The sequence below is a fragment of the Schistocerca serialis genome, chromosome 3 (assembly GCF_023864345.2).
Source record: "Schistocerca serialis cubense isolate TAMUIC-IGC-003099 chromosome 3, iqSchSeri2.2, whole genome shotgun sequence".
Lineage (NCBI taxonomy): Eukaryota > Metazoa > Arthropoda > Insecta > Orthoptera > Acrididae > Schistocerca > Schistocerca serialis.
The window spans coordinates 785,893,336-785,907,278 of NC_064640.1; the positions used below are offsets into that span (position 1 = coordinate 785,893,336).

At 41.7% G+C, this 13,943-nt stretch overlaps 1 protein-coding gene across 2 annotated transcripts in view; it reads right to left on the reverse strand.

Moving 5' to 3' along the window:
- The window catches only part of LOC126469584 (glutamate receptor ionotropic, kainate 5-like), a 228,937-nt gene that overhangs the window by 19,389 nt on the left and 195,605 nt on the right, over positions 1-13,943 (reverse strand). For both annotated transcript variants that reach the window (XM_050096700.1, XM_050096699.1), the window contains one exon: positions 8,489-8,745. In XM_050096700.1, coding sequence (XP_049952657.1) covers positions 8,489-8,745 — 257 coding nt within the window. The remainder of the gene's footprint in view (positions 1-8,488; positions 8,746-13,943) is intronic.

Consider the following 13,943-nt stretch of genomic DNA (forward strand, 5'->3'; position numbering starts at 1 on the left):
CAGAGTAGACGACATTCCCTCAGAACTATTGGTAGCCTTGGGAGAGCCAGCCGTGACAAAAGTCTTCCATCTAGTCTTCAAGATGCACGAGACAGGCGAAATATTCTCAGACTTCAAGAAGAATGAAATAACACTGACAGGCGTGAATATTACTGAACTACCAGTGCAATAAGTCACGTGTGCAAAATATTGACACGAATTATTTACAGAACAATGCAAAAACTGGTAGATGCCTACCGTGGGGAAGATTAGTTCGGATTCCAGAGAAACGTAGGAACACGCGAGGCAATACCAATAGTACGATTGCTCTTAGAACATAGGATAAAAAAGAAAAACCTAAGTTTATAACATTTGTAGACTTAGAGATACCTTTTGACAATGATGACTCGAATACACTGTTTGAAATTCTGAAGGTAGCAGTGGTAAAATACAGGTAGCGACAGGTTATTTATAACTTGTTACAGGAAGGAGAAGAAATAAAAACTTTGTGGGTTGCCGATGACATTGTAATTCTGTCAGAAACAGCAAACGACTTGAAAAAGCTGTTGAACGAAATGAACTGTCGCGAAAGGACGATACAAGATGAACATAACCAAAGAAAAACAAAGATAATGGGGTGTAGTCGAATTCTATCACGCGATATCGAGAGTGTTAAATTAGGAAGTGAGACACTAAAATTTATCAGGTGAATTTTGCTATCTGTGCGGTAAAATAACTGATAATGGCCGAAATAGAGAGGATATAAAGTATGCAGTGAGACAATGGCAAGAAAAGAGTTTCTGAAGAACAGAAATTTGTTAATGTGGAACATAGTGTTAGGAAGTCTTTTTCGAAGGTATTGGTCTGGAGTGTAGCCTAGTATCGAAGTTAAACGTGGACGATAAACAGTGAAGACAAGAAGAGAATAGAAGCTTTTGAAACGTACTGCTACAGAAAAATACTGAACATAAGCTGGATAGATGAGGATGATGATTTATGGCTGAGGGCGCTAAACAGCAAGGTCATCAGCGCCGGTGGATAATCATGCAACTAGTGAGAAGCTACTCCGTATAATGGGAAAGAAAACAAATTTGTGGCATAACTTGACTAAAAGAAGGGTTCGGTTCGTGGGACATATTCTGAAACATCAAGAGATCTCCAATTCAGTACTGAAGGGAAGTGTGGGTGCGAAAGATTGTAGAAGGAGACCAAAAGAACGTAGTTTGCAGCAGTTATTCGGAGATGAAGAGGGTTGTACAGGATAGGTTCATATGGCTCTAAGCACTATGGGACTTAACAGCTGAAGTCAGCAGTTCCCTAGACTTAGAACTACTTAAACCTAACTAACCTAAGGACATCACACACATCCATGCCCGAGGCAGGATTCGAACCTGTGACCGTAGCAGCAGCGCGGTTCCGGACTGAAGCGCCTAGAACCGCTTGGCCACACCGGCCGGCTGTACAGGATAGAGTAGCATGGAGAGCTGCATCAAACTAGTCTTCGGACTGAAGACAACAACAACAACAACAGTGTATAACGTGAGACAAAAACCCTTGAAGGTCTGCCTCGTACTGACCGCCGGCTCAACACCGCCAGCTGATGATCGCTACCAACAAATATCATGTGTTCTCCAAGGAAAATGTAACAGATACAGGTTCATCCATTATGGACTACGTTCTGAGGTCAAGAAGGACACCAGTCAAAAAGTTTTCATTTCGTCCACTAAACATTTTGACGGTTAAACCATCATTATTAGGTAGAAGGTATCTTCCACACAGCTCTTTTTCTACATCTACATCGTTACTCTGCAATTCACACTTAAGTGCATAGCAGAGGGTTCATCGTACCATTTTCATACTACTTCTCTACCATTCCACTCTCGAATGGCGCGTGGGAAAAATGAACACTTAGATCTTTCCGTTCGAGCTCTGATTTCTCCTACTTTATTATGATGATCATTTCTCCCTACGTAGGTGGGTGTCAACAAAATATTTACGCATTCTGAAGAGGAAGTTGGTGATTCAAATGTCGTAAATACATCTCACTGCAAAGAAAACCGTCTTTGTTTCAGTGACTGCCACCCCAACTCGCGTATCATATCAGTGACACTCTCACCCCTATTGTGCGATAACACGAAACGAGCTGCCCTTCTTTGCACTTTTTCGATGTCCTCCGTCAATCCTACCTGGTAAGGATCCCATACCGAGAAAACGAGCTGCCATTCTTTGCACTTTTTCGATGTCCTCCGTCAATCCTACCTGGTAAGGATCCCATACCGCGCAGCAATATTCCAGCAGAGGACGGACAAATGGGTTTGTCGCATCTTCTAAGTGTTTTGCCAACAAAGCGCAGTCTTTGTTTCGCCTTCCCCACAATATTATCGATGTGGTCTTTCCAATTTAAGTTGCTCGTAATTGTAGTTCCTAGGTATTTAGTCGAATTGACAGCCCTTAGATTTGTGCGATTTATCGTTTAGTTACAAGCATCGGCAATTTCTCGCAGTAGCATGTGACGTGTCCATTAGGTCATACTGTGAAGTTAGGACAGTTGGCTAGGAAATAGAACGATTTCTCAGGGAGAGGAATAATAAGAATAAACATGACGTAAACATTACGCCATGTATTCTTCGACGTTTGCTTGAATATCATTGGATTTCGTGTCACGTGGAGCGGAAGCCAAGCTGTGAGCAGTACAGTCAAGTACGATCATAAGGACACTTTTATGCTGTGTTACACACACATAGGCTGAGCTATAACTCGGGACAACGGCTTTACCGGCGCATTTGATAGCACTGGCCAGCCAACGGTCTAACTAACCTGCAATGGTGTGAGCAGTTGCAGTTCAGACGTAAAAAGAGACGAGCAAAGAAATAATATAGCTTCGAATGCCATTTAATTTTTAAAAAGAATGAAATAATATTGGGAAAAACTCCAACACTACCACGTGCTTCTTAGCTAACCAGACGGAATGCATAAAATGCTCTTATTCTCACCTTACATAGTATTCAAATTACAAACAAGAGCGATGAATATTCCTAATTAATAAAAACCGTAATTTTTCTGAGCGAGCTACGTGTGATGCAAAAGTGTACTGCAGGGATTTCACCGTACTGCTGAATACTGAAGCCAATGAAGGTATTAATCACTGTCAGTCGTCAGGTAATCTCTCAGCTCCTTTCTTATCTGAAGTTGAGAAATACGTTTCAGTTTTGGAACTGTCATCTGCTACGTTATTAACGAGTCAATCAACAACAGACTCCACGAAGCCAACCAGGCGCCGCATTTTCTCCTTTTATGACGTGCCATTCTATATCCCGCCAGCGATCGCCAGTGACGTGTGAAAAAGCTGCGTGTGTTAGTTCCAGTATGTCTGGCAGCTTAACAGTCTTGTTGTTTCTCGGGCCAAATCCCTTAACTTGGCTCTGGTAGGTTCATTTTGTAATGGTACATTGGCAAACGTAAAAATGCAGCATTTGCGTGGTATGCTCGATGCTGTGAAAATGATTGTTTTCCATGTTTCAACGACACTTATTGCATCGGTGGTATAAAACAATGGACGTAGTCCAAATAATTGTATTTAGTTTTTCATTTTTGCATTAAAAATGAAATTGTTATGTCTTCTTAATTTAAGCAACATTTATTAGGTCTTTCATAAAATATCGATAATGAAGAATTTGTATTTGAAATGAAAACAGGAATTTCCCGTGCAAAATGTAGCCTAATTATAAACAATAAGACGTGCATTATTCATAAAAATGATGATGAATTTTACAATTAAGAGTTGTAGGTATTTCAAATCGAACGAGAAAAAAGACTCAGATAAAACCTAAACTTGCAAACCATGCATTCCACTAAGTTTGCAATCTGCTACGCTACTGATATCTCTATACGTACGTGATGAGTATAAGTCTCAATTTGATGTAATATAGGCCCTCGAAAAACTTCAAAGCCGATTATCTCCGTAAATTCATGAAAAAAATTAAGAACAACCTATTTCTCGGCACTTCTTAACCGTGTTCCACACGCGTGTTTCACTAAGGAACAGAAAGCAGTCTCAGCCATTTTCATACTGCGTATAAACAGCGCGACAATCAGAGCACAAGAGTGCAGAGGCTGTGACTGTGCCCGATTTTTCAAATAAAAGCTACTTAGCTAAAGCGTGATTAAGTAATACGTTGATGGCTTTTAATATATTTGAATATCTTAATCTGAAACTTACTGGCAGATTAAAACTGTGTGCCGGACCGAGACTCGAACTCGGGACCTTTGCCTTTGTGGGGAAGTGCTCTACCAAAATCTCATCCTGGAAACATCCCCTAGGCTGTGGCTAAGACGTGTCTCCGCAAATCCTGTCTTTCAGGAGTGCTAGTTCTGCAAGGTTCGCAGGAGAGCTTCTGTTAAGTTTGTAAGGTAGGAGAAGAGGTACTGGGAGAAGTAAAAGCTGTGAGGACGGGGCGTGAGTCGTGGTTGGGTAGCTCAGTTGGTAGAGCACTTGCCCGCGAAAGGCAAAGGTCCCGAATTCGAGTCTCGGTCCGGCATACAGTTTTAATCTGCCACGAAGTTTCATATCAGCGCACACTCCGCTGCGGTGTGAAAATCTCATTCTGGATCTTAAAGTTTCATTCAACGTAACTTTGTAATAACATATCTCTTACTCAAGTACGACCTCGTTCCAAGAGCATAACAACACCAGTGTATGTGTGCTACGGCTTGTGATCAATCATCGTGTTTGTGTTTCTTTACATCAGGTTTATTCTTATGATGGTGTATAGAGATGCTTTCTGCTTCAAAACATTAAAAGTGCCATTATATTATTTACATATGATATGGCAAGAGTGAATACTGTATCATCTACTAAATTCCATAATGAAATTAAACTAAACATCCTACTCATGATGAAATGAGGATGGCTCAGATTTTTAGGCAATCAAATGAGAAGTTGCAGTGCACGAAATGAAAACCAAATATCATCACCATGGTTTTATTGCCAACCTATAGTGTGTGTGTAGTGTGTGTAGTAACTGATGTTGAGAAATGAATGAACAGCGTAGCACTAGCTTATTACTTTATGCAGTGTAGTGTGTAACACGTGCGGTGACTGGTGTTGAGAAGTGAATGAACAATGTAGCACTAGCTCTCTACATGAAATAACTTCTTTACAAGAACGTACGAACAAGACCATATTGTACACTAAGGATAAACTGAACGAGATTTCGATGTTTTAAATAGATTGGCCTTGTACTGTGGAGGACAGAGCCTCGTAACTCCTTCCGTTCATACTGAGTTACGTTTCTCGTGAGTTCCCCAAATTACTTCTACATCTACATTTATACTCCGCAAGCCACCCAACGGTGTGTAGCGGAGGGCACTTTACGTGCCACTGTCATTACCTCCCTTTCCTGTTCCAGTCGCGAATGGTTCGCGGGAAGAGCGACTGCCGGAAAGCCTCCGTGCGCGCTCGAATCTCTCTAATTTTACATTCGTGATCTCCTCGGGAGGTATACGTAGGAGGACAGCAATATATTCGATACCTCATCCAGCAACGCACCCTCTCGAAACCTGGACAGCAAGCTACACCGCGATGCAGAGCGCCTCTCTTGCAGAGTCTGCCACTTGAGTTTGCTAAACATCTCCGTAACGCTATCACGCTTACCAAATAACCCTGTGACGAAACGCGCCGCTCTTCTTTGGATCTCCTCTATCTCCTCCATCAACGCGATCTGGTACGGATCCCACACTGATGAGCAATACTCAAGTATAGGTCGAACGAGTGTTTTGTAAGCCACCTCCTTTGTAGAAGGACTAAATTTTCTAAGGACTCTCCCAATGAATCTCAACCTGGTACCCGCCTTACCAACAATTAATTTTATATGATCATTCCACTTCAAATCGTTCCGCACGCATACTCCCAGATATTTTACAGAAGTAACTGCTACCAGTGTTTGTTCCGCTATCATATAATCGTACAATAAAGAATCCTTCTTTCTATGTATTCGCAATACATTACATTTGTCTATGTTAAGGGTCAGTTGCCACTCCCTGCACAAAGTGCCTATCCGCTGCAGACCTTCCTGCATTTCGCTACAATTTTGTAATGCTGCAACATTTCTACGGAATCCAAACTTATCTTCTCCGAGGTCGGCTTCCATCAGTTTTTCCATTCGTCTGTAAAGAATTCGCGTTTGTATTTTGCAGCTGTGACTTATTAAACTGATAGTTCGGTAATTTTCAGATCTGTCAACACCTGCGTTCTTTGGGAATGGGATTATTATATTCTTCTTGAAGTCTGAGGGTATTTCGCCTGTCTCATACATCTTGCTCACCAGATGGTAGAGTTTTGTCAGGACTGGCCCTCCCAAGGCTGTCAGTAGTTCTAATGGAATGTTGTCTACACCGGGGGCCTTGTTTCGACTCAGGTCTTTCAGTGCTCTGTCAAACTCTTCACGCGATATCATATCTCCCATTTCATCTTCAGCTACATGCTATTCCATTTCCATAATATTGTCCTCAAGTACATCGCCCTTGTATAGACCCTCTATATACTCCTTCCACCTTTCTGCTTTCCCTTCTTTGCTTAGAACTGGGTTTCCATCAAGGCTCTTGATATTCATGCAAGTGGTTCTCCTTTCTCCAAAGGTCTGCCTGTAGGCAGTATCTATCTTACCCCTAGTGAGATAAGCCTTCACATTCTTACATTTGTCCTCTAGCCATCCCTGCTTAGCCATTTTGCACTTCCTGTCGATCTCATTTTTGAGACGTTTGTATTCCTTTTTGCCTTCTTCATTTACTGCATTTTTATATTTTCTCCTTTCATCAATTAAATTCAATATTTCTTCTGTTACTCAAGGATTTCTACTAGCCCTCGTCTTTTTACCTATTTGATCCTCTGCTGCCTTCACTATTTCATCCCTCAAAGCTACCCATTGTTCTTCTACTGTATTTCTTTCCCCCATTCCTGTCAATTGTTCCCTTATGCTCTCCCTGAAACTCTGTACAATCTCTGGTTCTTTCAGTTTATCCAGGTCCCATCTCCCTAAATTCCCACCTTTTTGCAGTTTTTTCAGTTTTAATCTAAAATTCATAACCAATAGATTGTGGTCAGAGTCCACATCTGCCCCTGGAAATGTCTTACAATTTAAAACCTGGTTCCTAAATCTGTCTTACCATTATATAATCTATCTGATACCTTTTAGTATCTCCAGGGTTATTCCATGTATACAACCTTCTTTGATGATTCTTAAACCAAGTATTAGCTATGATTAAGTTATTCTCTGCGAAAAATTCTACCAGGCGGCTTCCTCTTTCATTTCTTAGCCCCAATCCATATTCACCTACTATGTTTCCTTCTCTCCCTTTTCCTACTGACGAATTCCAGTCACCCATGACTATTAAATTTTCATCTCCCTTCACTATCTGAATAATTTCTTTCATCTCATCATACGTTTCATCAATTTCTTCGTCATCTGCAGAGCTAGTTGGCATATAAACTTGTACTACTGTAGTAGGCGTGGGCTTCGTGTCTATCTTGGCCACAATAATGCGTTCACTATGCTGTTTGTAGTAGCTTACCCGTACACCTATTTTTTTATTTATTATTAAACCTACTCCTGTATTACCCCTATTTGATTTTGTATTTATAACCCTGTATTCACCTGACCTGAAGTCTTGTTCCTCCTGCCACCGAACTTCACTAATTCCCACTATATCTAACTTCAACCTATCCATTTCCCTTTTTAAATTTTCTAACCTACCTGCCGGATTAAGGGATCTGACATTCCACGCTCCGATCCGTAGAACGCCATTTTTCTTTCTCCTGATAACGAAATCTTCTTGAGTAGTCCCCGCCCGGAGAACCGAATGGGGGACTATTTTACCTCCGGAATATTTTACCCAAGAGGACGCCATCATCATTTAATCATACAGTAAAGCTGCATGCCCTCGGGAAGAATTACGGCTGTAGTTTCCCCTTGCTTTCAGCCGTTCGCAGTACCAGAATAGCAAGGCCATTTTGGTTAGTGTTACAAGGCCAGATCAGTCAATCATCCAGACTGTTGCCCCTGAAACTACTGAAAAGGCTGCTGCCCCTCTTCAGGAACCACATGTTTGTCTGGCCTCTCAACAGATACCCCTCCGTTGTGGTTGCACCTACGGTACGGCTATCTGTATCGCTGAGGCACGCAAGCCTCCCCACCAACGGCAAGGTCCAAGGTTCATGGGGGGGGGGGGGGGAGGGGGGTTAGTTCCTATTACTGCCTTTAGTAAAGCTTCGGAGACAAGTGGTAATTTCCCCGTGTCGTAGTTAAGCCTCGTTCTATCCGTCAGGTGGCAATAGGCTTCCTCTTTCCCACGTTCTAAAGGGATTTAGAAATCCAGAACATTATGACTGGATGGTGCAATGAAAAGTAATATCTGTCACTAAGTTAGCGTGATTTGCAGAGTACAGACGCAAACTTGGACCAGTTGTGAGCATGTATTACGCAAAAGACAATACATGGTGCAGTGTACTCACACAACGTTGATGAGCCCCCTGTAGGAGCTGTTCTTGGGGAAGACCAAGCCGAGTGTCTCCGGCAGAGAAGCTTGTGGAATGGGCACGATGTGGCAGTTACCGCTGTCGTCCCTCACACCAAGGATCCGCGATCGCATGTAAGCGTATTTGGAGCTGCACAGTCGCTTCACTACATCGTCTTGGTTTTTGGGCAAGTTGTTTATACCTGGTAGTATAAGCTTGCGATATATATTCTTCAGCAGCGGTACTGTAGCATCCTGCAAAGCAATTGAGATATTACTCGAAATATTTAAAATTACAGAATATAAAATCATGTTTTGAGTGTTAGCACGAAAGAATTATCGCACAACATTCATGTTACACTATTGAACATAATACACATTTAATGAGCAGATCGCTAAACGTGGTCGTCTCGTACGCGATCTAGTGAAGTGACGTAGTGGTAAAGCAACCTATTGCGTTAGAGTGGGGTTCAAGTACCGTCCGACCATTGTGATTGAGGTTTTTCATAATTTCCCTAAATCACTTCAAACCATTGCTGGAGCTCATTTCTCTAACAGGACGCGGTCTATTTAGTTCCCCATCATATTTTATCTCAGTTTGGACTTGGTCTCTAATGGCAGAACACTGGAATCCAAGCTTCCTATTTTCAATTGCGTATGAGACACCGTTGCAACCAGTTCTTGAATGATGGCTGAGCGTTTTATTTCCTCATAAGGTCGGTTCTAACGAAGACATATAACGAATTCAGAGAAACACAGGACTGATTTTAACAACCCGCTGCTGTCTAGCCCCGTGAGCTATGGAAATGCTCAGGTGGGTTAGATGAAAATCGTTCTAAAAAAGACGATGGTCTTCTCAAGAAACGTCCTTGTATAAATTTATACAATTAGTCTTTCGTGTAGGCAGTCTACCTAATCTAGGTGAAAGAATCATAAAGGCAGAATACGAAAGGTCAGTTCCCGCGAGGACGCAAACAGACGGTCGTCATTTTTACTCCGTCCCAGTCACGAGTGGAAGAAGCAATCATATACAACCGCTCGCTCACCGATAGATCTGTACCTACAGATTGGAAAATTGCGCAGGTCGCACCAGTGTTTAAGAAGGGTAGTAGGTGTAATCCATCGAACTACAGACCTATATCATTGACGTCGGTTTGCAGTAGGGTTTTGGAGCATATACTGTATTCAAACGCCGGCCGCGGTGGTCTAGCGGTTCTAGGCGCTCAGTCCGGAACCGCGCGACTGCTACGGTCGCAGGTTCGAATCCTGCATCGGGCATGTATGTGTGTGATGTCCGTAGGTTAGTTAGGTTTAAGTAGTTCTAAGTTCTAGGGGACTGATGACCACAGATGTTAAGTCCCATAGTGCTCAGAGCCATTTTTTTGTATTCAGACATTATGTATCACCTCGAAGGGAAAGATCTATTGATACGTAATCAGCATGGTTTCAGAAAACATCGTTCTTGTGCAACGCAGCTAGCTCTTTATTCGCACGAAGTAATGGCCGCTATCGACAGGGGATCTCAAGTTGATTCCGTATTTCTAGATTTCCGGAAAGATTTTGACACAGACTTCTAATCAAGCTGCGGGATATGGGGTATCGTCACAGTAGTGAGACTGGATTCGTGATTTACTGTCAGGAAGGTCGCAGTTCGTAGTAATAGACGGCAAATCATCGAGTAAAACTGAAGTGATATCAGGTGTTCCCCAGGGAAGCGTCCTGGGACCTCTGCTGTTCCTGATCTATATAAATGACCTGGATGACAATATGAGCAGTTCTCTTAGGTTGTTCGCAGATGGTGCTGTAATTTACCGTCTAGTAAGGTCATCCGAAGACCAGTATCAGTTGCAAAGCGATTTAGAAAAGATTGCTGTATGGTGTGGCAGGTGGCAGTTGACGCTAAATAACGAAAAGTGTGAGGTGATCCACACGAGTTCCAAAAGAAATCCGTTGGAATTCGATTACTCCATAAATAGTACAATTCTCAAGGCTGTCAATTCAACTAAGTACCTGGGTGTTAAAATTACGATCAACTTCAGTTGGAAAGACCACATAGATAATATTGTGGGGAAGGCGAGCCAAAGGTTGCGTTTCATTGGCAGGACACTTAGAAGATGCAACAAGTCCACTAAAGAGACAGCTTACACTACACTCGTTCGTCCTCTGTTGGAATGTTGCTGCGCGATGTGGGATCCTTACCAGGTGGGATTGACAAAGGACATCGAAAGGGTGCAAAAAAGGGCAGCTCGTTTTGTATTATCACGTAATAGGGGAGAGAGTGTGGCAGATATGATACGCGAGTTGGGATGGAAGTCATTAAAGCAAAGACGTTTTTCGTCGCGGCGAGATCTATTTACGAAATTTTAGTCACCAACTTTCTCTTCCGAATGCGCAAATATTTTGTTGAGCCCAACCTACATAAGTAGGAATGATCATCAAAATAAAATAAGAGAAATCAGAGCTCGAACAGAAAGGTTTAGGTGTTCGTTTTTCCCGCGCGCTGTTCGGGAGTGGAATAGTAGAGAGATAGTATGATTGTGCTTCGATGAACCCTCTGCCAAGCACTTAAAAGTGAATTGCAGAGTAATCATGTAGATGTAGATAAACAAAATCGACTAATAATGTAACGAAATTCCTTACACCATGCAGCTTGTAGAGACTTAAGGAGCATGTGTATAGTTATACGTAAACAAATGATAATTTCGCTGGCAAAAGGTCCACAGTGGCATAACGCGGCAATATCTCTGAGACTCACAGCGATGAAATTCCCGTAAGACCTAACTATGACCGTCATTCAGCGAAACTACTAACTACATATGCACCTCGCTAAATGAATCCGAACAAACAACAGCGCAGCTCTACACCTCACTTAAATTCATTTGGAAATCGATTTTAAAACTTTGTGTCACCTTGCTACTAGTCTCTCCAATTAAGTTATGAGAGTCAAACCACATTACGCCTGCCATGTACCGAGAAGTATTTGCGTTAATACTAACTGCTGTAGAGACTGGTAATAATTGTAGCCAACTTCCATCCCTTACAAATCTTCTCGCAACGGCTGGCCGCGAAGCCTCTACAGCAAAAAGCTGGCAGATTTCAGGTGTCCTCTCGCCTATTACACAACATGAAAGCTATTACGAACGCTGTTGACCGCCTTAATCAAACTCAACATTATTTTCGTACCAAACACGAAAAAGGATAGCTCCTAAATATAATGGCTTACCTTCCGGACTTCTAACACACATTGTTGTCGTCATAAAAAATATGAGCCATTTGGTTCTGATAACTCTATAAGCAAAATTCTGTTGTGATGTTCAATCGGACATATGCAGGGAGAATTATTCTGCGTCGCATTTGTTCTAATAGTCTATTGTATGAAGTCTACAAGCATCTTTAACAACAGCGGAACGACACACAGCCAAATATGATTAAGAAAAATCTTGCCAGGAGAGTAAAACATCGTTCTAATTGTATCTGTGGTGACTTTGTCTCGTTTGTCAATGATGCGGAAGGCGCACAATCAACTTCTTTACATTTTACAACAATATCTTAAAATTGCTATACACTTAGCACCAATATAATGCAGCAAAAAAGCCAGGAAAAGCAATAGAACAATTTAGGGATTAGTATTTAATAACTCGTCGACATCGAAGTCATTAGAGATAGGGCACAATCTCCGATTACTTGGAAGGATATGAGCTGTGCGTGTTTAGAGGAAGCATTCCTGCATCCGACTGAAGGTGTTTAGGGAAGCAACGGAGATCCTAAATAAGGGAATTCACTCACTCCCCTTTCTTAACTAATGTGGCATCCTACACGTCACTAAATGAGATCACTAAAGTGCAAAAATTAAAAGCTGAGGAAGAATGTGACCTTAACTCCACAACCGATAAATAGAAATGAGGCTAAGAAATCCAATAAATGTATAAAACGCTATGGACGTGCAATATCATTATTGAAGGTCGACGCACTATCAGTGTTATTTGCTTTTGTTCATCAACAGATTGTAAAATATACACCCAAGTATAATGGCGTAGAATCATTCCACAGCTTTAAAGAACTAGCAAAAACCTCTAAAATTTGAGAAGCCTTTTTTCCCACAAGACCAGTCAAAACAAAACATATTGCTTGGGAGTAAAGCCTTCTCTGCAGTTCAGCATCAGTAAGATTCGTTGTTGCATTGAGAACTTCTGACTTTTCTAACTAACTCTTTACGTTGGCTATCAAGCAAAATCATCCATACATAAATCGCTTAGGTCAAACAATCCATCCGTCTTACTTTTCCGCCCATATATAGTACAGCCGGCCGAAGTGGCCGTGCGGTTAAAGGCGCTGCAGTCTGGAACCGCAAGACCGCTACGGTCGCAGGTTCGAATCCTGCCTCGGGCATGGATGTTTGTGATGTCCTTAGGTTAGTTAGGTTTAACTAGTTCAAAGTTCTAGGGGACTAATGACCTCAGCAGTTGAGTCCCATAGTGCTCAGAGCCATTTGAACCATATATAGTACGTTCATAAAGTCCCGTTATCATTTCAAAAAATCAAAACTTGGAGCATCGTGGTTTTTTGTAGAACGTTTAACAGCTTTCAAAGTTTTTTTTCTGTTACGCCAGAATTTCAACGTGTGCCCTGCTCGTAGTTCTTAGAACATCAAAGCGATTTTAGAATTCTGCCAACATACTGGTCATCATAGAAGCATCAACAGATCCGATTGTTTTATTGAGTCGTGCTCGAAGGATAGCGATGTCATCAACTGGTTTAGCATACACGCGTTCCTTGATGAAACTCCACAAAATGTCGCGACGTCAGGAGAGCGTGGCGCCATGCGATGAGACCGCCATGACACTTCCTGTCTCTTTAAAGGTTTTGAAGCATTTCGTTACTCTTATCTCTGCCGGTGGTGTCCAACCAACTGGTGTTGATAATTCTATAGTACCATTGTCACATATTTGGATCCTGCATATCAAATGAAACATTGCACCTTCTCCGAGTATGTCGCCATTTCCACGCTCTCCAAGTCAAATACGCAACAATATAAAAATACTTTGAGAGTGTCTAAACGTTTTACAACAAACCACAATTCTCTGTCTCTAATACTTTCCAAATTATGATTTTTTTGAAATGATACCCGGACTTTATTGACATCTCGTACATCATCACCAGAGCGGACACAGAGTGGCCCTACTCAGCAACAATAATAATAATAATCGAATATGTATTTTATTCCACATTCATTTGTTCGAATGCTTTCCTTAATGAGATACACTGATCAGCAAAACATATTGACCACTGCACACCGCAACGTTGATTGCAGCCTGGTACCGCGGTAACAAACGTACGAGGGTCAGTCAAAAAGTAATGCCTCCTATTTTTTTTTCTACGTTTAATTGTCAGGAAATTTAAATGCAATTACATAGGTTGAAAACCGCAACATTGAGGATCATTTTGTCATTTTT